At 36.1% G+C, this 27402-nt stretch overlaps 1 protein-coding gene across 1 annotated transcript; it reads left to right on the top strand.

Annotated features, from left to right (window-relative positions):
* Window positions 1–25652, top strand: LOC116109355 (calmodulin-binding transcription activator 2). Its single transcript, XM_031395579.1, has 13 exons — window positions 1–205; window positions 1305–1424; window positions 3809–3924; window positions 4079–4167; window positions 5803–5845; window positions 9324–9501; window positions 9656–9781; window positions 9925–10220; window positions 19680–20153; window positions 20936–21621; window positions 23078–23654; window positions 24425–24745; window positions 25269–25652. The coding sequence occupies exons 1-13, from the start codon at window positions 166–168 to the stop codon at window positions 25380–25382; spliced, it is 3180 nt and encodes a 1059-aa protein (XP_031251439.1). The 5' UTR covers window positions 1–165; the 3' UTR covers window positions 25383–25652.
* Window positions 25653–27402: the final 1750 nt, after the last annotated feature.

The following is a 27402-nucleotide window of genomic DNA, read 5'->3' as shown; positions in this document are numbered from 1 at the left end:
CCTGAACTTTCCTTGGACTTTCCCGTTTTCCTCAGAAACCTCACTCTCTTTCACATTCAAAAACGCTGACTCCAACCCCAATTTTTACACAATCAAGCAAATCAAATCAGTCAAAATTTTGAATTTTCCCTTCTTTCTTCCTCGCTCTGATTCACCTCCATTCCAATGGCGAATCGTGGATCTTACGCCTCCGGTCCTCGCTTAGGTCAGCTCTTTCACTTTTCTTCTTTTCATTTTTTCTGTTAAATTTCTCCTTTCTTTCGATTTGATTGACTATTGAATCAATACTGTAGGTTTTCTTATTATTGCTGTGAAAATGAAATTAATTTAAATATACGAAATGTTTATCTTTTTTCTTTTAAAGATTAATAACCAATCAAGTTATTGTATTTTTATTTATTTTTAATGGTAATGGAGTGCGAATTTTGCTAGATCAATTTTGAAGAACAAGTGAGTTCATGCTAAGAGCTTGAGATGTTTATTCCACTATTTGCTGAATATCTAGTCTTAGATAGATCTGGGAAGAATTTGTATGGTTGTCATAGAATCATTGCGTCAAGTCGCAGTATTACTGTTTGCGTATTGGCGAACTTGACTTATAACAAATTAGTGTTTTCAGATGGATTTTGTGGTTTGATGTTTGGTTTCCTATGAAGAGGTTAGAGGTTCAGATCGTTCCGTGCCCAGGTTTATCTACCCGTTTCTAATCAGGTCTTGAAATTTCCAGGCATAAATTATAAAACAAGAATTAAAATCCACTATGAGAGTCCCAATGGCAATGTATTGGGACAATGATTATATTTGGAGAGAGTGAAAAATGTCCTAAGGTGATCATTGCAAGTTTTTGTTGCACATGCAGTGTATCTTCTACTAGTGAAGATGGTTGCTAGAGACTGAATTATGCATAACTGGGGATATCACTTTTTCTATTATCTCTTATTAGTAAGTTGTGGTTGATTTGAGCCTAGACGTGGTCCAAACATATGAGTAAAATAAGCTGTTTTAAGTCATGAACACGGTCCCTATCCTTTTGCGTATTTTATATATATGTATTTGAGAATTTTTTGAGTTTGCTGACACTATGAGAAAGTCAATGACAGTTTTGGGGAGTTTACTTTCCCTCTGATGTTTTCCTAACTTGATCTCTCAATGTTCTGACATAATGTTCTCACAGTGATAACTAAGCAATGTTTCCAGCATGTTCCTTCTGACTACATGGACCCACATTTTCCTTCTTGTCCATTCATAATATTTTTCCTGGGAATACTTTTTTCAGTTGATTGAGTTTGGCATTTGATTTGCAGATATTCAGCAATTACAAATGGAAGCCCAGCATAGATGGTTGCGGCCAGCTGAAATTTCTGAAATTCTTTGGAATTATCAGAAGTTTCAGATTTCATCTGAGCCTCCAAACAGGCCTTCAAGTATGATTATTGCAAATTATTTTGGAAGCACTAGTTGTTACACAATATTAATTCTTACCAATACTTGCTTGCATAGTAAAAGTTAAAACTATATGTGTAATAAATTGTCTTCAGAGGCTTTTGATGCCAACTTCTCTGGTGACTTGTATGTTTCTTGTAAGTATTATCATGTTAAGCTTTTAATTTCTTGAAATACTAGCTCAGCCAGTCGCAGCCATTAAGTAACTTATACATTTACTCTGTACCATAAAGAACAAACTTTGGACATAGTTTTTAGGCTCTGAATTAGCTGTCAAAGGTATGTTGTTTCTATGTGTATGAACTTGTCAAAATACTTGCGTTTTATAGCCCAAATGGTTGCTGTAGTGGTTAAGGCCTTTGGTTTTTGCCAAGAGCTCAAACGTTCAACTCCCTTTTGAACCATCTGCTTAGGATATTTATCCCACAAGTTTTTTGGCTACCAAAGTTGTCGGCAGTGATCTCCGGTTAAATCTGCAAACATGTATAAAGGTGGATAGATTTTGGGTAAAGAATAAAATAGGAAACTTGTCTTCTATGCTCACAGCAGTTTTCTGTTTTGTTTACACTTGTTTGTCAGCCATTGCTGAAGTCAGTTTTTGATAAAACTGTTCTCAGGACAACCCTTTTTTTAAGAAAATTAATAAGTTATTTTGTAGTATATTGTATGATTACATAAACTGGACTTTATATAATTTGTTTGACAAAAAATCTTAAATAAGGTGAACAAGGTGTGGAAAGCTATAGTGCTTAATTTTAGTTATTGCTATGCAAATGTATATGATATTTTGAAAACAAAAATTCTTCCAGACATGCTCTATTCTTTTACCTCATATTGCTTGATTGTATATAGTTTCTAGCACTTTTTACATTAGTAATTTATAGCATCCAGAGTTTCCTATATATCTTGCTTCTGCCTATGTAATTCACTGGACTTTCTGAATGGTGAAAATTTAGTGAAATAGTGATCTTTGTTAAAGGAGTCGGAATTAAATCTATAAGCAATTGTCTTTATCACCTTTTTTCACTGTGTCATTATAATGTATGGTTGACTTATGAGTCCATGTCACTTATCTTAATGATGATGCTGAAGCCTTTTTGGCTCTCTTGTAACTTGCTCCCCATTTTTCCTGTTCCTTGAGATTTCCCTCCTTGCTATTCCACAGAAAAGCAAACATATGTAAACTGATGCCATTAAATTGGCTGGTTTAAAACTAGTTTCTGTTTATTTTAATTGCTGATTTGTCAACTTCAAATACATTGATTCAGAGTTTCTGGTACCTTTTATGTTATTATATTTGATTTATCTTTTTCTGTTTTTTCTGGTATTGCATTAAATTCTTCTGTTATGTAATTGCTCTGGTCTGATTGTTCCCTGTTCTATCATTCCCTATTTTGCGAGTGCACAATTCTGTTCTGTTTGGTTAGTATCTGAAGTTTATAGAAGGTATTATGCTTTGTTAGCTTGGTGGATTCAAAGTCTATTAGGTAATTTATCATGCAATAATTTTGTAATCCCTTTTTTTTAATCTGTTACATGTTAGTGCACTTTTATTTTGGAATATATAGCCAGATATTTTTCGTTAAATTTCCATAGCACAAAGAAAATAAATTGGGTAGATTGAATGTTGGGTAAACGTAGATTTACTGCTAATGATTCATGACTGTCAAGAATTCCTACAACCGCTAGGTCATTAAAAGTTGTTAATATGTTTTAATGGATTCTGAAACTTTAGATGTGTGAGTGACATATGAGAACTGATGGTAACTGACATTTTGATTGTGATTGCTATTCTAAACCATTCTTTACTGTGTCTCCTTCCAAGTTTTCATTACTTTTATTGTGCAAATAATTTGGGACCTATTTGTTTGGATATGTAGATTCTGAATTTTGAGAGGGGCACATGTATATAATTTATCATTTTGCTATGCCATTGAGGAAAAACCGGGCTACATGGCCTATGATTTAAATGTTGTTCTTTGGTAAGAGTTGGGCATTTTTCACCCTGCTCTTATATTCTTTTTTTATTTTTTAATATCATTCGGAGGAATAATAGGTTTAACTGCTTATTTGATATAAACAACAGCATACCAATTCTTTTGGCCACTACATGTAGGATTAATTGATTCATAACTCTTAGTTCTGAATTTGATGTGATTGATATTTTTTATGTTTCTGCGTCCCTTGCCTGCTTTTAGTTTTTGCATATCTTATGATGTTTCCATGTGGAAGAAATTTTGAGAAGTTTGAAAACTTTCAGTTCAAACATTAGTGTTTGCTTCTTGTTGGTAATTTTCAAACATTTTCTGTGTTGAAACATTGTCGTATTTAACATTGTAGCTTGACATGCACTCCGCCATGCTAGGTGGTTCACTTTTTCTTTTCGATCGAAAGGTGTTGAGATACTTTAGGAAGGACGGACATAATTGGAGGAAGAAAAAAGATGGAAAGACTGTTAAGGAGGCGCATGAGAAATTGAAGGTAAGGTTGCACTTAGCTTCTATCTGGGCTGTGGAACCCTGAGATTAAGGCCCTGAATAATTGCACTTATTCTTCTTCTATTTTATGTTTTGGTATCATGATTCAAATAAAATGTAGTGAGAGTTTGAGAGATAAATTATCCAAGCAATTTTAGGTTGGAAGTGTTGATGTGTTACACTGCTATTATGCCCATGGAGAAGAGAACGAAAATTTCCAGAGGCGCTGCTATTGGTTGCTTGAACAGTAAGTCTGAACTCATCATTGTCATCTCTCTATCTCTCTTCTTTTTTTCTTTTTTTCTTTTTTTTTTTTGGCTAATAAACAAATATTGTCTATTAAAAGTATACAAGGGTGGACAAAATGTCCATACAAAAGGACAAGCTGTCCCTAAACCCAAGGGTTCATAGAACAAAACAACATGAAAACATTTCTCCTGTTCCAAAATCTTCAACACTAAAAATCCCTAATCAAATTTTCACGAAAATCTTCCCTAGCTAGGTAATTGAGGATTCCCAATTTTGTTGACTAAAGAAAAAAGAAACATCTTTGAATTCTGAAGTGATAGACACCCAAAGAGAAGCCCAAAAATTTACTTTATCTCACATGGACCAAATCTCTTCACCACTTCTATCCTCCAAAATTCTCTTCATCATCATCATCATCATCTTTATAATGGACCTTCTTAACTTGATAAAATTGTTACTATTTATGTCACTGGAAACTGATAAAATTTCCAAAGATGTATTGGCATGAAGCTACGATTAATATGACTATACCTTAAAATTCCTTAATTTCTCCATTGACGAAAATTGCAACCAAATAAAAAATGACTGGTTTCCAAAAATTTAAGCCAAAACCAATCCATAGATGTATAAAAACTAAACCAAACAGTTTTGATGTGGCTTCTCAGTTTGAGGTAGATTTGTACGGTCCAGGGTTTAAACTGACCCAAACAAATAAGAAAGTCTAGGGTGGAAATTTTTATATGACAACTTGGATTATATTGTTAAAACTCTGCATNTAAAGAAAAAAGAAACATCTTTGAATTCTGAAGTGATAGACACCCAAAGAGAAGCCCAAAAATTTACTTTATCTCACATGGACCAAATCTCTTCACCACTTCTATCCTCCAAAATTCTCTTCATCATCATCATCATCATCTTTATAATGGACCTTCTTAACTTGATAAAATTGTTACTATTTATGTCACTGGAAACTGATAAAATTTCCAAAGATGTATTGGCATGAAGCTACGATTAAAATATGACTATACCTTAAAATTCCTTAATTTCTCCATTGACGAAAATTGCAACCAAATAAAAAATGATTGCTTTCCAAAAATTTAGGCCAAAACCAATCCATAGATGTATAAAAACTAAACCAAACAGTTTTGATGTGGCTTCTCAGTTTGAGGTAGATTTGTACGGTCCAGGGTTTAAACTGACCCAAACAAATAAGAAAGTCTAGGGTGGAAATTTTTATATGACAACTTGGATTATATTGTTAAAACTCTGCATGCAATTTTTTATAAACTATTTAATAACTGTATTAGTATAAACATATACATGTTTCTTGATAGAATTGATTGGTTTAAACATTGCTGAACTGAAAACTAATGAACTTACTGATATTTTTTTCACCAATACCAAATGAAATAGTTATGATAGAATACTGAATTAAACTGAACCAATGAGTTGTGTTTGGTTTGATTCATTTTAAGGGTTAATCTTTTTGTTTGCACATCCCTATTATTGATGAGGTTTATTGGAATGCTCATTAACATGATATTCATTGATTCTTAGATGGAATCTTAGACATTTTTGTTTAATATGTGTTATTTTTTTTGTCTGGTTCTTATGAAGAAGTTCAATTTCGCAGGGATATGATGCACATAGTTTTTGTCCACTACTTGGAAGTTAAGGTATTCCTTCTTCATCTTCACTACAATTAGTAATTAATATCATCAATTTTGAGCATGGCTTAACCATTGGATGCAAAGACCATACGAAGTTCTTTAAACATATTATTGAAATTTCCATTTACTTATGTTCTTTATATAAAAAATAGAATAAAAACTCACTAGTCTTTTTTATTCTCAATTTTGTTTAAATTGTTGAGCAATTATGTTGAGAAGAGATGATGAGTTAGGTGCAACTTTGTTTGGGATGGTGTAGTTTTGCCTTAACACATGATTGAAAAAGCAATATTTATGGCCTAGGCTATCCACACAACAACATTGTGTTAGTGTAAAACCCGATTTTTACTACTTTCTTTGAGAGCTTAGTTTCCTAGATTTAGATTTGCTTTGATGTTTAGGAGGAAACCTTTCCAAATTTCTCAACAATTTGCATTTGAACATATGCTAGATGAGCAATAATACCACATTTATCACACTTTTGGGAAAATTCTAGTAAACAATGTCTACTGAGAAACTATAATTTTCCCTATTCATCATAGTGGGTATATTGAGTTGTCCAGTCTTATATTACACAACAATATCCACACTTGACCATTGTGATGTATGTAGGTTAAATTTGTATTTCATAAAAGTAGGTTTAATAAACCAATCTCCACACTTGAGAAGGATTCTGAAGAGTTATAAGATAAGATCTCTGGTTTTCAAATGTCTTCTGTCACAACCATTTCCTTACCAAGCGATTTCAATTAGGCTGCTTTTTGCAATTTTAAATCCGTTGGTGATAATGCTCATCATCTTACACAAATAATATCCATTGGTTTTTAGGTAGGAATTTGACCAAGATGAATTTGCAACTTTGAAGTGAATCATATCTAAAACTTTAAATTTTTTAACACCATGGAAACTCTAGCTTTTCCTCAGAGGTTGTAATCTTTTGCAAGCTTTTCACTTAACAGACCAGAAGAATGTTGGCAATAGATCTGGAAGAAAAAATAATTGAAGAAGCAAAATTGAAAAGATCAATCTAGAATTTATAAACTCCTCTACCATCAAACTTTATTTATTTATTTATTTTATAAGAAACTTTAAAATTTGTATGAAATGAAGAAGATGAGAAGATACAGCTATGGATTAGGTGTGAACAAAGAAGGAAAAAATGAAGAATCTTAAAACATCTTGATAACCGAGGCTCAAATGGGGTGAGAAGGAAAACTTTCTCCCAAATCGCTGCTGTTTTCTTCCCTTATAACAGTTTAAAAACACATCTCCAAAGAGTTTTTGCTTTCTTTCCTCTTTCAAAGGTAGCATCATTCTCCATAAGGATTTCATCACAAGAACCTAGAATGGCCATGACATCTTGGCTTTCATGCAAGATTTGTACACAAATTTGAGTTCACAACACAATGAAGGAAAGAATGACAAGAGGACTCTTCACTTCTTTTACACATTGTAAACCAAGAAGCGTAGAGACTCATCGGATATGTCAATTGGATCATTTTACTTGTACTGATTTTTTCTTGAACCAAAGTTTGTATAAGGTTTGGACCTTTTGAAATTGAGATTCCAATTCTAACTTTGAGTTAGAGGAGAGGATACCACCCTAGAAAATATGGAAGAGTCTACAGATATTAGAAGGATTGATTCACAAGAAGATATCCTATCCATTTGCTCTCCCTCAATAAAATATCATTTCCATCCCCCAAGCTAAAGTGAGTGGTAAATGAATTACTCCTTAGATATAGCTATTCAAGGGTTTATATAAGAACCTTTGTCAATCACATTAGTATCTTACCCATTTGGATATCATATTTGCTTTTAATCACCATGCGATAGAGAATCCTTTTTGAAAAGGAACCCTGGAAGCCATATAGCCAAGAGAGCCTTGTTCTTTTTCACCACATTATCAATACCAAGCTCCCTTTTGTCCTTAGGCCTAGACATTGTGTCCCTCTTATGAGATGAACACGTTTACTTCCCTTATATCCTTTTCCACAAGAAATACCTCAACATTCTTATATTCGTTTTGCATTCCCATTGCGAATCTTAAACCATGAAAGACAATAAATTGGAGGAGCTAAGAAGATAAATTGAATTAGTTTAATTCTACCCCTTTTAGATTAGAATCCTCTTTTTCACCCCCCATGTCTTTTTCTAATTTTTTCTACTTTTGGACTTAAAGATAGAAGATTGGATGGTTTCCAAAATGAATACCCTAATACCTAAGCGGTCAACTTCCTTTTGACAATCCAAATTGATTTCCCAATGTTTTCATTTTCCATTTTGAGAAGTTAATCTCCACAAATATGCAGTGGGCCATATCATTTTAAGGTAAAAAATAAGATTAAATGTTTCTAAAACTTTTAGGAGATTTTCAATTTCTTGAAATTACTTGAAGAAAAGGAAGAGTATTATCAATAGATTGTAAATTAGAAGCTTCTATCTTCTCTTACCTACAATAATACCTTCCGCAAGTGTAGCATCAATCTATTCAAGCCATCCACCACTGAGTTGAAGAAAAAGATGGAGATAGAATATTTGAAGCATCTATCTTATCTTACCTACAATAATACCTTCCGTAAGTGTAGCCTCAATCTATTCAAGCCATCCACCACTTAGTTGAAGAAAAAGATGGAGATCCAATATCTCTTTGTCGTATCCCTTTAAGAGGCTCCAAAATGTCCTATTGAAGTCAACTCTATGTAACTTTTAGAATACAGGTAATACATATAGCAATTTGACCGTTATCCTAGTAAAATTAAGTTTTTTGAGATTATAGGATTTAGGAATCTTCAACAACAAAACTTATCCTTAATCAACTAAAGGACATTATAATTCTCTCAAGTGATAATCTCAAAAGACATTCAATGGCCTCACATATAACCTATTTTAGCTGAACATAGAATTACCAAACTGCTCGTAATACTCATGATAATATTGTTGAACTAACAAAATGATTGGCTAAAGTAAAGGAGTTTTATTCCTATGCCAAAAGTTTTTTTTTGTCCTTTTGTGGGTCATAAAGGCATATGCTTCCAAAAAAAAAAAATACTTTTTCTCCAAGAATCCATTGAAATGGCCTCGACATTGCATTATAGAGAAGCCATTATGTAACTCTCTCATGATAACTATTATTGCAATAATGTACTTCCCTTTATCCCAAATGTTAACGGGTTCAATTATTTGACCTTGGAGGGATTCTCACACATTACAGTTGTTTGTATTAAAAAATGTGTATTGTTTCTATAACAAGCTTCAAGTCTAGCATATTTCAATTTTCTCATTCTTCAACTTGAAGTTCTTATTATTTTTTTAATATTGTGTTAGTGATTTTATTATATTTTACCTTATTTAGGAGGTGTTTCTATACATTGAGGATCCCTTTTATTTTCTTGGAAAGTAAAAAATCTTCTACATGTCACATGAATATATTTATAAGTATTATCTACTTAATTTGTCCGCTTGATTTATACCATCAAAACAGGGTAATAAAATGAATGTTGGAGGCATGAGCGAGAATAATGAAATTATATCGAGTCTGGGAAAGGCCAGCCCTTTGACTTATAGCTATCCTGAAAATCATACCAAAGCACTTTCAGGGATTACAGATTCCACTAGCCCAACCAGCACTCTGACATCATCATGTGAAGAGGCTGATTCTGGTATTTTCCGGCTTTGATTTATTTTATGCTGGTCATATTTCTTTCACCCTATTAAACTTAATCCCCTGAGCGACAAAGTTTTATTTTATGAACTGATTGCCAATTTTGATTATGATAAATTTGCTTATATGGTAACTTGTTGCATTCCCCATAGGGGATAGTTATCAAGTGAGTTCCAGATTCCCAATACATCTTCAGTCACGACAAATGGGAAATGCATCTACTATGGATAAGATGAATTCTGGCCTCCCAAATTCATACCTTTTGCTTCCTAAGAATGGTAACCTTGTTTTCTCCAACTCTATCTTTATTTGATCTGTAATTTTCCATTTTAGTTTGTACTTCACTCCCCTGTCTCTTCATGTCAATAGCTTTACATGATATGACATTAAAACATGTTAATATGTTTGAGACATTTACCAGACAATCATGAAGGCCAGTCATCAATTCCTAGAGATCAGATACCCCGGGTTCTTGGAGACAGACCCAAAGATAATGATAATGGTACTTATACAATTGAGTCTCAAAGGACACTTGGTTTGGGATCATGGGAAGAGGTCTTGGAAGATTGCACCAGGGGATATGATACTGTGCCTTCTCATGCTGGTGCTGGAATGAACCTTAAAAAAGACAATCTGACTTATGGTGAACTTTTAGATGGCCAGATTTCTGTCAAAACAGAGTATGCGAGTTCTCTTCCTGTCCAATCAAATTCTCAGGTACCTGTAACAGTTGCTACTAATTCTATCTGATTCTCTTAAATAAAAAAATAGTTGCTATTAATTTCATATGCAATTTACTTACTCTTACTATTTGTAATTTGGATGAAACGGTTGGCTATCATGCAATTATCATTATTTTTTGGTTTTGATTTGTGTTTTCTGCAACTAGAGGGCTTTTAGGTGTCAAAATCTCATATTGCTGTTTTCTGCCTTCTCAGTACAGTGGATTTGTTTGTGGTGAAAGATATTTATTGTATCCCACAGCATAAAAATCTTTTTGGTTGGTCCCACAGTCACAATTTGTATCAGATGTACCTGCAAATAGGCTTTTATGATGACACAAGGTCCATAAAGTTGGGAATTTGTTTCATCTCACATTGTCAGTAAATAAGAGTCTAGGCTTGTTTATAATTCTTTGGTTGCTTCAACTTGGTAGATGTCTTTGGAGTATGTGACTTCCAAAAGCAATTTTTGAAGGTGAAAGACACTTATGAAGTCTAAAGGGAAAATGCTACTAAGTTGGTGATAGACCACTGATAGAAACCTCCTTCTATCTGAACCTGCAAAACCACACATGCACTCAAATTCCCAGAATTCCCAGTCACCCCAACAACAAACGCAAGACAAATCCTCTCAACCAAACTTTACTGAAATACCTTTACTGTATTACTAATAATATCCTAAACAAACACCAGTTCGATCATCAACAAGGACTACACAAAGTATAATCTAGAAAATGAATAGCAACTGACAATAAGCAAATTGGCAGTAAGAGAAAATAAGAAAAAGATAACCAAGGATAACTAGCTGGCTTAGAGGGCCAGTACCTCCCCAACCCAAATTCCCTTTTACTTTTTCAATATCCCCAAACATTCCCTGTAAACCCTTTTTATGCACAAATCCCACTCTAACAGAATTTCTTTAAACCCAATCTGTAGATGCCACCTGTCCATTGCTTTATGTGCAGTAAAATGCTATTTATCCTCTATTCACCCTCTTATTCTTTCTGCTGAAGACGTCACTAAAGGGGTCTCATCAACCACCCATTACTAAGAGATATATCAAGCATGGGAGAAGAACCACTTGTGGGAACAAAGGTAGTGGGAATTAGTTAGAATATTAGGCACACGTGTTCTGATTTTATAGGATATTAGTGGGGAGCCGAGAGTTCTTGTAAGGGAGACTAATTTCATGATTCCATTAGCTTGTTTTTCAAAGGAATATGTTTGGGAGGTCACTAGCTCCTAGAATTGCTAGTAAACTTGTTTTTGGCACATCTTCCTCCTTAACACTAATTTGTTGGTATCCAGACTTTAAATCAAGTTTGGAAAAAATGGTTGCTTCGGCTAATTCATCGAGCAGTTCATCGATGGTAGGAATGGGAAATTTATTTGGTATGGTGATGCTATCAAGGGTTTTATAATCGACAAAAAACCTCCAGCTGCCATCCTTCTTCTTAATCAATAAAATTGGACTAGCAAGGGGCTAGTGCTGGGTTGGATGATGTCAGCCACTAACATTTCGCCAACCAACCTCTTAATCTCATTCTTTTGAAAATAAGGGTACCTATACGGTCTGATGTTAGGGGGTTGAGCTCCTTCTCTAAGCACTATGGCATGGTCATGTTCCCTTTGGGAAGGTAATCTAGTGGGTTGATCAAACAAGTATTTAAACTCCTCCAATACCCTAGCTACCCTAGGCTCCAGTGGTTCCTCTTCTAATTCTGGTTTATACGCAATTGAGCAGAACTCCACCAAATACCCAGTTCCTGTTGTTTGCATCGACCTCAACGTGACCTTAAGGGATACTACAGTTTTTACCAGTGACGGGTTTCCCCGGGTTTCCTTGTAACATCACCCCCTTCTACCTCAAATGCCATGGTTCTTCCAATTCGCACGTGCGTCCCCAAGTGAACTCAACCAAGAGATTCCTAATACCATATCCACTCCTCCTTAATCAAAAGGAAAATAATCTGTTGCACCATAACTTCTTGGATCTCCATTTGTACTCCTTTACATATCCCTTCCCCCCTTATTGTCACCCTGTTACCCACCATCACTCCAAAAAGTCTTCCCTCTTTCAACTGATATCCCCAATTTGCGCACCAACTCATGTGAGATGAAGTTGTGTGATGCTCCACTATCCACCGGCACGATAATTTCTTCCTTCCCAATGAGTCCTCTGATTTTCAAAGTCTTATCCGATGTAATACCAACAATAGAATTCATTGAAAGAGCCAAGGGATTACCTTCCGTGATGGGCTTTGTGAAGAAATACTTTGTTTTATTACATATATCACAATGAAATGTACAATGAATTTATAACAAAAAACAAAAACTAATCTAGGAAGTAAATTGTTACATTCCTATTATAACTGATCTAATTCTTAATAACTTTGATCCTAACGTGATATAGAAGATAGTCTTTAATGAGAATAATCCTATTTCCTATTTTACAATGAGAATAATCCTATTAATCTTATTTCGTATTTTACACTTCAACACTCCCCCTCAAGCTGGAGCATATAAGTCATATGTACCAAGCTTATTACAAATAAAATCAACACGAGAACCCTTGAGAGACTTAGTGAGGATGTCTGCTAACTGGTCGTTGGAACTGACATAACTAGTTGCAATACACCCTGATAGAACTTTCTCTCGAACAAAGTGACAATCAATTTCTATGTGTTTAGTCCTCTCATGAAACACTGGATTTGAAGCAATATGAAGAGTAGCCTGATTATCACAGAGTAACTTCATTTGTGATACTTCGACAAATCTCAACTCTTGAATTAGTTGTTTTAACCAAACAAGCTCACAAGTGGTTAAGGCCATTGCACGATACTCTGCTTCAGCACTTAACCTTGCAACAACCGCTTGTTTCTTACTTTTCCATGAAACTAGGTTTCCTCCAACAAGAACACAAAAACCTGAGATAGAACGTCTATCAAATGGAGAACCTGCCCAATCAGCATCTGAATACCCGATAATATGTGAATGACCCTTATCTTCATACATTAAGCCTTTACCTGGTGCTCCCTTGATATACCTTAAAATCCGGACAACTGTATCCCAATGACTATCACATGGAGTTTGAAGGAACTGACTTACAACACTGACAGAAAAGGAAATATCAGGCCGTGTGATAGTAAGTTAAGTTTTCCAACAAGTCTTCGATACCTTCCAAGATCAGCAAGAGGCTCCCCCTGTCCAGGTGAAAGTTTTAAATTAGGATCCATAAGAGAGTCTATTGGTCTGCAATCTGAAATCCCTATTTCCTCTAGAATATCCAGCACATACTTCCTCTGAGAAATAACAATACCAGATTTGAACTGAGCAAGCATTTGAGTAGCCCTAAGTCTTTCATCTGAAAGTGTTTGAACAAGTGTTGCTTCAACTGTCCAATACCACCTTGATCACTTCCTGTAATAACAATATCATCGACATAGACAACCAGATAGATACATTGCCCTAATGATGTATGTCTATAGAAAACAGAGTGATCAGACTCAGATCGAATCATACTAAACTCTTGGATAACTGTACTAAATCGTCCAAACCAAGCACGAGGAGACTGTTTTAGGCCATATAGAGAACGACGAAGTTTACATACCAAACCAGACTCCCCCTGAGCAACAAAACCAGGAGGTTGCTCCACATAAATATCTTCCTGAAGTTCACCACAAAGAAAAGCATTCTTAATATCCAATTGATGCATAGGCCAGTGTCGAATGTCAGCCATAGCAAAGAACAACTGGACAAAAGACATCTTAGCAACAGGAGAAAAAGTGTCAAAATAATCTGTCCCATAGATCTGAGTGTAGCCCTTGGCCACCAAATGGGCTTTCAGTCGATCAACCTTACCACTTGGACCAACCTTTACAGTGTAAATCCATCGACAACCAACAGTCGAATGGCCCGGAGGTAAGGAAACTAACTCCCAAGTATGATTATGATGCAAAACAGACATTTCTTCAACCATTGCTTGACGCCACCCGGGATGAGAAAGTGCCTCATGAACAGTGCAAGGAACAGAAACAGAGGAAAGGGTGGATACAAAGGCATAATAGAAAGGATATAAATGATGATAACTCAAAAAATTGTAGATGGGATGAGGATTGCGTGTAGACCGCATACCTTTACGAATAGCAATGGGAAACTGATCAGCTTGAGACAAGACGGTGGCAGTGGAGGAATCGAGCACATGACCTGCAGTGACAGGGGTCTCAGGAACCGCAGAAGGAACATCTGGATCACCTGTAAAAGGAACAAGACTATTGTTGACAGGAAGAGTGGTATTAGTAGTAGACTAAGGTATCGAAACCGACGAAGGTGGAAAAGCAATGTATGGTATTGGTAGGACATCTACTATCGGATCAGACTCTAATGTAGGATGAGGAAAAAATGGAGAAGACTCAAAGAACGTAACATCAGCAGAGATGAAGTAGCGATGTGTGGCGGGAAAATAACACTTGTAGCCTTTCTGAAGACGTGAATACCCTACGAAAATACACTTCGTAGACTTGGCTGACAGTTTATCTTGACCTGGAGAGAAAATGTGAACAAAACAGGTGCTCTCAAAGGCACGTGGGGGAAGAGAAAATAATGGATGATCAGGGAATAATATGGAGTGTGGGACCTGGTCTTGTAAGACAGAAGAAGGCATGCGATTGATTAAGTAACAAGCAGTTAGAACAGCATTGCCCAAAAACAAAAAGGGACGTGGCTATATAAAAGAAGAGTGCGAGCAGTTTCAATGAGGTGTCTATTTTTACGCTCAGCAATGCCATTCTGTTGAGGACTATAAGCACAAGAAGACTGATGAAGAATTCCCTGAGATGACATGAATTTAGTAAAGGAATCAGAGAAATATTCATGAGCATTATCACTTCGTAATATACGAATGGTAGTATTATGTTGAGTCTTAATTTCAGCACAAAATGATGAAAATATGGAAAATAATTCAGAACTAGATCGCATAAGAAATAACCAAGTGCAACGGGAATAGTCATCAATAAAGGTAACAAAATATTTAAATCCCAAATTAGAAGTAACACGACAAGGACCCCACACATCTGAATGCACTAACTCAAAGGGGGACGGAGCCCGTATATTGACACGCTTTGGAAAAGAACTACGAGTATGCTTTCCAAATTGACACGACTCAACTCAAGGACGATAATTTAGATAGACCTTGGATCATTTTCTAAAGTTTGGAAAGACTAGGATGGCCCAAACGATTATGAAGGAGATTCGGAGACTCGAAGACAGTGCATGCTGTAGATGGGATATGGAGATGATAGAGACCTTGTGACTCACGTCCTGTGCCAATCAATTGTCCTGTGTCGCGGTCCTGTATAACAACAGAGTCAGTATCAAAACGAATAGAGCAATTTAAAGAGCATGTAAGTTTATTGACAAACACAAGATTAAAGTGACAGTGGGGAATATAAAGCACAGAGTTTAATTATAAGGAAGGGAAGGGTTTTGCACAACCAATAGCTTGAACATCGGTTTTAGACCCATTAGCTAAAATAGCAGGGGTTAAAGATGCAGTATTTGTAATCTGAGTAAGTAAATGAGGGTTATCAGTAATATGATCTAAGGCACCTGAAACTAGGACCCAAGGTCCTAGAGCGGAAGACTGAGTAAGGCAGGCAACTGAATTACCTGTTTGAGCGGAGGCAATGGACGAAGAAGATTGCTTACTGGCCTGATACTGTAAGTATTCATCATAATCAATACCTGTGAGAGTTAAGGAGGGCTGAACCTGCACTGTAGAGGACTCAGAATGAAGATCAGAGTGACCAGCCTGAGCAATATTAGCAGCCTGGGTATGGCAACCATGTAACTTAAAACATTTCTCTCTGGTATGCCCCCACCGATGGCAGTAACTACACTTGGGTCGATTTCCTCTACCACCTTGATCGCCCTGTTCTCTTTTAGTAAAAGTGTGGAACTAAGAAACAAGAACTGAAGAGTCACCAGGGGAATGCACTGTAGTAGGGGAGGAAACACGAAGTAATCTGGCAAACACTTCATCAAGGGAAGGCACAGTAGATCCAGAAAGGATTTGATCTTGAACAGGTGTAAGATCTGGACCTAGAGCTGAGCTATAAGTGTCAGGACCATAAAGAACTTGTCCCGTTGAGCCAAATCTTCTGTCGCAGATTTACCAGCTGGTAACAGTAGATTGAATTCTGTCCTAAGGGAGGCAATCTTACCAAGGAAGTCGGACACATTCATATCCTGCTGTTTGAGATGAACTAAGTTGGGCACAACAGAATATAAACGTTGAATGTCATTTGTATAGAGAAGTTTAGCCTGACTCCAAATATCAACACAAGAGTGGTAAGATTTGTAAATAGGCTGAAAGGGGGGATCAATAGTTTGCCATAACATACTACACAACAGAGCATCAATTTTAGTCCAGGAAGACTTATCTGATGTAATATCAGCAGCCTTGGTGGTCAAGTGATCCTCTAGACCTTGACCCATACACCATAATTCGACAGAGGCAGCCCAGGATGAATAATTAGCAGTCCCAATTAATTTTTCGGTGGTGATGGGAGGGAGAGATAAAAAGAAAAACCACTTGGATGTGACTAAGAGGCTGATTTAGGGGGATCCATGAAGAACATCAGAGTGTCTTGAAGCTGATAGAAAAGCAGAAGCTCACGCTCGCCGGAAAAACAGATCAGAGCAGAGGTTGTTGGAAACTCGATTGGCGCATGAGGGTGCGTGCAGCGGCGGTCGACGATGAAACCACTTGGGTTATGACGACGATGAGGAGACGATCAGTCTGGTATGATTAGACCAGATCCTGATCATTGCTGGAGAGCAGTTGCCGGAAAAATAAACCGAGAAAGAGAGGAAACAAAAATTGGAACTTCAGAAACCTGGCTTTGATACCATGTGAAGAAATACTTTGTTTTATTATATATATCACAATGAAATGTACAATGAATTTATAGCAAAAAAACAAAAAACTAATCTAGGAAGTAAATTGTTACATTCCTATTATAATTGATCTAATTCTTAATAGCTTTGATCCTAACCTAATATAGAAGATAGTTTTTTATGAGAATAATCCTATTTCCTATTTTACAATGAGAATAATCATATTAATCCTATTTCCTATTTTACAATGAGAATAATCCTATTTCCTATTTTACACTTCAACAGGCGTCTCATTGATGATAGGTATGGACTCTCCTTCTGCTTCGTCGTCCTCCCATGCAAGAAGAATCTGCAGAGACTTGCCTTTGCATCAATGATTTGAGCTAAATTTTTCATCGCATCTAAATTATAGATCCCTTTCCCTCTTATATCGTATTTCTGCCTCAGATAGCCGTCGGAAATTCTCCCCTCTAAAACTAGAAGCTGTTGTCTCTGGTGGTTTTTCTCTTCTATCGAGTGGTCGATTTGCCGAAGCATACCCTTGTTCTGGAGTTTTTGTTGTGTTTGGCCACCAACTGGGTTGCCCAACTTCTGACTTAAAGACACCTAGGTATAAGCTTCTCTTCCCCCTTAGGCTTTAGCGAATTTGGGCTTGACTTTATCCATTACCCAATTTTTTTCTTCAACTTGATGGGCTTGCTCCATCACCCCATTCAGGTCATTGGGCTTCATTAGGTCCAATTCGCCTAACTCCTTCAATGGTGCAGTATGAGCCTCAAACTCCTCTCGATATTCCATCACCGACGTCGACTGTTTCAAGGCCAACAACGCCTCATAGGCTGTCCCTTGGAAGGACGGTCAGAATCTGGCAACCAGAGCTGTTTTAAAAACTCTCCAAGAATGAATTGGTGTTTGAAAATTCATCCATTGGTACCAATTCAATGCTCTCCCCTCAATGCAGATGGCGGTTGCCTCCATCATTTCCGTTTCTTCGTATCGGTTGATAGTGAAGTAACGATCCGCCCTGAAGGTCCATCCAAATGGATCGTCTCCATTAAAGATCGACAACTCAAGCTTCTTGATCCTCTTGTCCTCCTTCCCTGTCTCACCACTCTGGTATCGTTCTTGTCCCCTGTTCTCGCCATTGTTTTGATTTTCCAATGATGATGATTTCTCCTTCTCACGGTTTCGTCTCTCATCCCTTTCTTCTCTTAATCACATTAACTCTCTCCTTTCTGTCAAATATTCCTTAACACTAAACCACTCTTCATCGTACTCATATCTTCTTTCATCGTGTTTATTTCTTTCTCAACCCCATACATTTTGTTCTCCATCTTTGATTTTATCATTTCCCAACCTTGGCTCTGATACCAATTTGATACAAACCTCAACCAAAATAGCAAATGCAGCAGCTCAAACACACACAAAACAGTAATCTTAACAACACAGGATTAATAAGAAACAAACTTATATGAATTATATTGATATAGATTGATAAAAAGAAGAACAAGGAAAGGAAATAAAGAAGAACAAGAATGAAAAACAAGTTTACTAGCAATTCGAGGAGCTAGTGACCTCCCAACAATATTCCTTTGAAAAACAAGCTAATGGAATCATGAAATTAGTCCCCCTTATAAGCACTCTTGCCTCCCCACTAATATCCTACAAAATCAGGACACGTGTGCCCAATATTGTAACTAATTCCCACTGCCTTTATTCCTACAAGTGATCCTTCTCTCTTGCTTGATATATCTCTTAGTAATGGGTGGTCTATCAGTTGGCCACTGGATGTTAATTTAGGTCGGTATATGAAGCTGTTTTATTGTGCGAAATTGATTATTATTTTTCAACTAAAGACAAATATTGATTAAATGTTTCAAAAAATAGTTTTAATGACAACTGTTCTTGAACCTGTTTTGGAGAACAAATAACTTTGGGAGATTACACTATGAGATGTAAGCCAGATTGCTTCCTTGCTACAATATAGTCCATTTATATGGGTTGGGTTAAAATGCTCAATTCCAGCTGTTGAAAATTTTTTAATACTTTCATCTACCTGAACATTTATCTGCTCTGAATGTCATTTAATTTTATTTTCAGAAGCATCATTTATTAGGGATAAGCAAACCACTGTCAGAGATTCCTTCATAGACTAAAGTCTTATTTTTGCTACTTGTATTCATGTCAATTGCCAACTTACTGTCATATCATTGAACTTAAATTTGCTTCCAAAAATGAGGATGATATGATAAAAGTGCATGGTACCATTTATATGTTTGAACTGTTAAAGCAGCACTTCAAGTTTACTAGGAAGGCAGTTCAATTCTTCATGGTTACTGTAAATTGAAAATTAGACTTTTGTGAACATGGAGCCCATCTTGAACATGAGTCAGTATTGAAAACAGTACTTTATGATTTATCATAAAATTTAGAATTGCTTGCATGGTACAATTTTATCTTTTTTAATTTATTTGATTATATTCATGTTCAAATTTTGTTTTCTTTTAATCTGAAATTTATAAGATTTTGTTGTTTTAATCTTAAATATTTTGTCCAGATTCCATTTGCTGATGATTCTTTGCACTTGTCAAATTGGAATCTCTGTTCAAATTTGGATTTGGCATATGATCCAGATGTCTGGTTATTTGACCAAAGTGCTCCTGAGCCACTTCGTGGTCGGCAATGTGAGCTGCCTGTACAGAACAAACTTATACTGGGAGATGTGGAATCTAGTTGTGAAAGTGAAACGCATAGAGAACGTAATATCAATAATGCTTTTTCTGTGAAACAAAAGTTACTGAATGGAGAAGGTGGCTTGGAAAAAGTTGACAGCTTCTCACGGTGGGTAAATAAAGAACTTGCTGAGGTAGAAGATTTGAATATGCAATCCTCCTCTGGTATTCCATGGAGCACTGTTGGATGTGAAAATGTTGTTGAGGATTCTTCACTGAGCCCCTCCCTCTCCCAGGATCAGCTCTTCAGCATAACTGATTTTTCACCTAAGTGGTCCTACACAGATTCAGAAATTGAGGTATTGAATTATCTTTTATTTCTAGAACTGATTTGTCAACAAGTAATCTATATGCTATGAAGCAGACAATTGGTTTTTCCATTTAAATAGTGCGTCCCTTTGATTTTTTTAAGCTGCATTGTCAATTTTATAGTCCAAATAAGTAATTTGTAGTTTGTAGATTTTATCCCTAAGTTGCATTGCACATTCAAGTAATTTGTATAATTGGAGGATTTTTTTTGTCCAACTTTTTTCTGACATTAGTTTTCTTTCTTTTTTTCTTTTTTAATAAATTATGGGTTGATTTTATTTCCCCCCTGAGAAATAGCTAAGTCTTAAGCGACTCAATTTTGGGAAAGTATTAGATGCCTACCTAAAATTACCAGAAGCCCCTGGCAAATACCATAAAATTCCTAGTAAATAAAAAAAGCCCCCAAAAATATAAAAAAGGCCCCTATAAATATATATAAAAAGAACCTTTTGGGAGGTGGTTGATACTTTGTGAAAATAACCATGGCGCTTGAGACTTGGCTATCTCTCAGGGGGTGAATGAAATAAATCCTTAATTACGTTTATATTTCTTCAGAAGTTTCTGAATGTGTTCCTTTCTTCCTTATTATGTGTTATTAGCTTGATTTTGTGGCAACTTTAGGATATAATACACACTATAACTACTTCTGAAAGTTTTTTATATTCTTAACTTCTTTCTATGTATATTATAGATTGAAACAGGTACCAATTTAATGTGGAAAAAGGGGAAACTTTTCTATTTCTTACTTTGTTGTGTTTAAACCATGTAACAGGTTCTGGTTATTGGAACATTTATGAAGAATCACAAAGAGGTAGCAAAATGTAACTGGTCATGTATGTTTGGGGAAGTTGAGGTTCCTGCAGAGATTTTGGCTGATGGGGTTCTTTGTTGTCGTGTGCCACCTCACACAGTTGGACAAGTTCCTTTTTATGTGACATGTTCCAACCGGCAAGCATGTAGTGAAGTGCGAGAATTTGAGTATATAACGGGCTCTGTTAAAGATGTAGTTATTTCGGATGTATATGGTTGTGCCTCAAATGAAATGATTCTTTATTTGCGTCTTGAGAAGCTCCTATCTACGGGGTCATTGAGTCTTCCAAATTATCTCTCTGAAAAATCTCGTGAGAAACAGAATTTAATTGGTAAAATCATTTTACTGAAAGAGGAAGAGGAACAGATGGTGGAGCCAACCACTAAGAACTTGTCCCAACATGGAGTGAAGGAGCGGGTCCTTCAGAAACAGATGAAAGAGAAGTTGTATTCGTGGCTCCTTCGTAAAGTAATTGAAGATGGTAAAGGGCCTAGTATGTTAGATGATGAGGGGCAAGGTGTATTACATTTAGCATCTGCTCTTGGTTATGATTGGGCCATAAAGCCAACTATAACTGCAGGAGTTAGTATCAATTTCCGGGATGTGAATGGGTGGACTTCCCTTCATTGGGCGGCATTTTGTGGCAGGCAAGTACCTCTAAGTTTTGATTTTTTAAATTTCTTTTAAATGTGGGCTCCATTCTGTATGCAGTTAAAACAACTTATTTATATTTGGCTTAGACTTATAACTTTCTATCCTGACATGGAAATTGAACATAAGAATCTGATTAGGCAATAGTACATATTGAGGGAGAATCTAGATTTAAGTTTTCTAATTATTTTAGGAGTTTAAATAATTTATTACTTGTTCTGGTTAGATTTAATTTTCTTGTTAGGGTTTCTTATTTTAGTAGATTATATTAGTTATTGGAAGTAGACTCTTATTTCCTAATTTGTTTAGGAATGACCACTACATAGATAATANTAAAGCCAACTATAACTGCAGGAGTTAGTATCAATTTCCGGGATGTGAATGGGTGGACTTCCCTTCATTGGGCGGCATTTTGTGGCAGGCAAGTACCTCTGAGTTTTGATTTTTTAAATTTCTTTTAAATGTGGACTCCATTCTGTATGCAGTTAAAACAACTTATTTATATTTGGCTTAGACTTATAACTTTCTATCCTGACATGGAAATTGAACATAAGAATCTGATAAGGCAATAGTACATATTGAGGGAGAATCTAGATTTAAGTTTTCTAATTATTTTAGGAGTTTAAATAATTTATTACTTGTTCTGGTTAGATTTAATTTTCTTGTTAGGGTTTCTTATTTTAGTAGATTATATTAGTTATTGGAAGTAGACTCTTATTTCCTAATTTGTTTAGGAATGACCACTACATAGATAGGACTTTGGTTTTTAGATTTATGTCACTTCATTGATCATTAGAATAATGACTATTGTTTTCTGCCCTGCTATGTGTTTCAGTTCCATATTCCTCTTGTTATCCCGCTTTTCTTGTCCTTGCCTACATCACTATGTACTAGAAATCAGAGAAGCCATCTAATAGTTTTTTGCCGCGTGCTGGATATTACAAAATGCATATCCTCCTACTCTTCCCTTTCTCTACTCCTCTGTTTGTCTCTCTTCCCTTCCAAAATATAGTAGCATACACACTTCTAGAACTCTTTCATACTAAAGTTCTCTCCCATGCTATCTAGCATATGCCCTAAGTTACCTTTTAAATCCAACACTTTGTTCTCAAAGCTGCACGTTGCTTTGATCATACTATACAGATTAATTATTTACAAATTATAGGAAGCTGGTTTTGAAACATCTTAAGGTTTAATGGCATTTTCTGCTCGGCTTTTTCTTGAATTTCTTTGAATAAGTACTACTAACTCAAACTATTACAGGCTCCCTCACCACTGTGAGACACTTTTAAATGTTAAGAAACCTAATGTTTTTTAGAAAATTTCTGAAAACATTGAGTTTTTTAACATTCGCAAATCTCTCGTGGGGCAATTTATATTTGCTGTTCAACTAAGCTAGAAATCTTATGTTATTAAGTGGTTGACTTTTGGTTAAATCTTTGTAACATTCAGAGAGCAGACAGTTGCTATACTTGTGTCTCTGGGCGCAGCTTCGGGAGCATTGACCGATCCCTCCCCAGAATTTCCTTTGTGTAGAACTCCTGCAGACCTGGCTTCTGCCAATGGACACAAAGGAATTTCTGGCTTTCTAGCAGAGTCTTCCTTGACCAGCCACCTCTCATCCCTTACAGTGAATGATTCAGCAGAAGATAGTGCCTCAGAAGATTCAAGGGCTCCAGCTGTGCAAATTGTTTCAGAGCGAACACCTACTCCAGTGAATGATGGTGATATATCAGATGTACTATCACTGAAGGATTCACTAACTGCAGTCTGTAATGCTACACAGGCTGCTGATCGTATACATCAAGTCTTCAGGATGCAGTCATTCCAGCGGAAACAGTTAAATGAGTTTGGTGATGACTTTGTTATATCAGATGAGCATGCTCTTTCGCTTGTAACAGCCAAGACACTCAAACCTGTGCAAGGTGGACAAGCTCATGCTGCTGCCATACAGATTCAGAAGAAGTATCGTGGTTGGAAGAAGAGAAAAGAGTTCTTGTGGATTCGCCAAAGAATTGTTAAAATCCAGGTTTAGTTATTAGTTTCTCATGGGCTTTCTCTTATCTTTTATACTTTAATTTTTCCCCCAGAAATTAGTTATTTTTTTCCCTCTGTTGTGTTGGCTGTTTCCCGTTTGATTTTGCATGACAATTTATCCTGTCTCCAATGAATTTTAAGTTAATTAAAAAGTGTGATTGAAGGGATGTTTGTGGAATGGAATTGTCTGCATCCTTTCAAGTTTAGATAATCATGGAATCATCCTTAAGTTGTTACTACAATTGAGAGCATGGTTTAGGAGTTGAGTCAGGTTCTTTGGGCTATTTGACTGTTTGCTCTTCAAGTGTTCCCCTAGCAATGATTTTTTTTTTATTTTTGGTTTACTAGTCTGCTTAAATTTCTTGCACTATATGTTTTATTTATTAATAAAAAGAAAAGAAGCAAGATGGAGTTCTCTGTTCAATATTGACAATTTTCTTAAGGTATGTTGGTTTGCAGTTCGAAAATAATCTTCAAAATGTTAGGGTACAGTTGGAGTTTTCTTGTACTATTTAAGTTACTATCTGATTAGAAACAACAAAAAGGACACCTTTATTCGGAATTTAAACTTGTTCTTAGGATTGTATCAAAAACCATTCTTGAAATTCATGGATTTTTTTGCTTAAGAAGTTTATCTGGATTGTGCAACAAATCGGCCCTTGAGATTTTTTTTTCTTTTTTTCTAATTTTCTGCAGCTCTTAATATGTACATTTATGTATAATCATGAACATAAATTCTGACTTTTAACTTATCATGTGAAGGCACATGTGAGGGGACACCAGGTAAGGAAACAATATAAATCAATTACCTGGTCAGTTGGAATTCTGGAGAAGGTCATTTTGCGATGGAGACGTAAAGGAAGTGGTTTACGCGGATTCAGACGGGAAGCACTCAATAAGCAGCCTGAGCCTCAATTTGTGCCTTTAGAAGACGACTATGATTTTCTTAAGGAGGGAAGAAAACAAACAGAAGAAAGGTTGCAAAAAGCACTTAGTAGGGTGAAGTCTATGGTTCAGTATCCTGAGGGACGAGCTCAGTACCGTAGGTTGCTGACTGTTGTTGAAGGTTTCCGTGAGACCAAGGTATATGTACTTTTTTTTTTTTTTTTTTTTTGGGAAGTATTTTTTTCTTTAATTAAAATTATAGATTATATACTTTGGTTGCTGTTGACTTATTGTCCGGCATCACAAACACATTATTATTTTTTTTTTAAATTCTGTGACGGGTCTTGGATTGCCTCTCATTTAGTTGCTAGCTCGTCTGTGGATCTCTTAGGCCGCATTGAATCTCACTTAACTATCTCAGCCACCTACAAGCTTAAACATTTAGGAGTATTAGAATCGAGGGTTATATTAAAAGACAAAAGATTTACATATTTTCGATGCATCTTATGTACAAAAAGGCAAAATAAATAAATAAATTCCAATACATTGTAATGCTAAATTTTTTGTTTTCTAGCGTCTTTAATGTGTGTTCTAAGAGCACATGTTAAGACAATCCTAAATTAAAACCTCGGAATCATGTACTTCCTTAGGATTTCAGTATCCATCGTAATTGTTCTTACCATATCGTTAATGAAATGTTATTGGATTTGATTATTGGCAGGTGTGTGACATGGATCTAAGTGGTTCGGAAGAAATAATTTATGATGATGAAGAACTAGTTGATATTGACTCACTTCTGAATGATGATACTTTCATGTCTATTGCATTTGGATGAATGGCTGAGCTTTGCTTCTGTTGCCTGTACATAAATGGACGGATAGTTTCAGCTTTATGAAGGTCCTAACTTCATTCGGTCTGTAAATATATTTATGTAATCAATATGCTTATTATAATAATTTTAGGTATTTTTTTAAAGAAGACACGCCGAGACACATAAATGGACAATTAGTTACCCCATTATCTAATGCTTTGTATTTTGAAGGAATAGGCCATTTATTTTGTTGATGTAGGTTTTATACACTATTTTATGTAGGTTATATACAAATATTTTACTACTTACTGGGCATTTGGATGGGGTTAATATTAGATAACTGGGATAATATTTTTTAAATTGAGCAGATGATCAGCCGCCAATGGCGTATGACTGGCCGTATTTTTTAATACCGGAGGTTGCCAAAAGTTGCCATAATGATGTATGACCGGCCGTGTGCATGGTTTTAAAACCTGGATCGGCTCGGTCGGTTTAATCGGTTGGACCGAGACCTAGGGTCTTCTTCGAGTCACTCTTTTTAACTGTTTTAAGTTTAAAATATAACAAACACACCCCTGATTAATATGCATTAGTCCTTGAAGGTTTCAAATCTAGCAAACACGCCTTCTGGCCAAATGCAAATCGACAATGATCTCCCTTTTTCCGGTGACCTTTCACCTCCCCTTATTGTCGGAAACCACCTTCTGACTTTCTCCGGCACTGTCGCATTTCATCTCCGGTCGTCACGTGATGTTTCATTGTCCACCTTCGTCGCGTGATTTTTCTTCCATTTCCTAGCGTCGATTGGCCTTCTCTGGCATCGACAAGCTTCCTCAACCATCGATCTACCTTCTCCTAAGCTCCGTTGTCGTCGTTCACGAAGATCCAGTCATCTCACCAAAAAAAGCCACCGCGACCATTGACTTCCACCATCGATCTGCCATTTTCTGGCCATGCCTCTACTTGCTAGCTGCCGATTCGCCCTCCCCATCATCCGATCTACCCTCCCTGGTGTGTCGCCGCTACTTTCCCAATCGATCGCCGATTTGCATTTGGCCAGGGTTGTGTTTGCTAGAATTCAAACCTATAGGGTCTGATGGTATTTATCAAGGGTGTTTTTGTTAGATTTTAAACCTGTCAAACCATTGGTTCAACCGGCGATCCAACCAGTTGGACCGGTTGAATTGTGACCCGGCCATCAGAGCGGGTTACCCTCCGATCCGGTTTTTAAAATAGTGGTCGTGCGTCGGTGAGGCTTTTCTGATCATGGATCACAGACCCATGGTTGGAAAAAGGCCAGATCTGGCTGTTTCATGGCCAGATTTATGGCCATTTCATGGCTATAGAGAAGTTACACTGCTATGGATTTGTATTTTGAACTCACACTTATTTCTATTCATGCTCTGTATATTTATACAACCCGAGAGGCCTAATTTTAGGCATTCAAAGATATATAACTGAAAAATAAATTTACAATCATAACTGAAAAATAAATTTACAATCACAATAAAAATAGTATTTACTTAAAAAATAAAAAACTGATCCTAGAATCATGAGAGGCACAGCACAAAATCTGCTGATGTTAATGGTGGCAGCTGGGNACTCCTTGCATCCTCCCATTGCTTGCATTGATTGTTACAATGGTCAGTGTTGCCGCACTTCCCAGACCATGTTTGGCTAACCCTCTCACAAAGATTTTCTTGCACTTCCGCCTAAATGAAATAGAGACAACAACAGAAACAAAATATAATAGTAAAACAAATCAAACAGTAAACAAAGAAAATAATACGCGTAATTTACCCTGGTTCACCCAATGTGGGCTACGTCCAGCTGAGTCAATATTATTGCAATATGCCTCACCTCTCTCGTTTACAATGAATGAATTGCTCTCACACACATAACAAGAGAAAAGTATGTTTATATAATAGGTTTAAGAAATTAAACCTAGTTTTACAAGGATTCCTATTCCTAAGCCAAACCCAATAAGGAATTAGTAACTTAAAAGAAATCCTACAGCGGTTATACATAGAAAAGCCCAAAACCG

This window comes from Pistacia vera, unplaced genomic scaffold (assembly GCF_008641045.1).
Source record: "Pistacia vera cultivar Batoury unplaced genomic scaffold, PisVer_v2 Contig578, whole genome shotgun sequence".
Classification (NCBI taxonomy): Eukaryota; Viridiplantae; Streptophyta; class Magnoliopsida; order Sapindales; family Anacardiaceae; genus Pistacia; species Pistacia vera.
This window is presented reverse-complemented; position numbering and strand designations above follow the sequence as displayed.

Coding starts and splice junctions, on each gene's coding strand:
- LOC116109355 (XM_031395579.1), top strand. CDS start 166: ATGGCGAATCGTGGATCTTACGCCTCCGGTCCTCGCTTAG. Junction 206..1,304: donor CGCCTCCGGTCCTCGCTTAG/GTCAGCTCTTTC, acceptor TTTGATTTGCAG/ATATTCAGCAATTACAAATG. Junction 24,746..25,268: donor AAGGTTTCCGTGAGACCAAG/GTATATGTACTT, acceptor GATTATTGGCAG/GTGTGTGACATGGATCTAAG.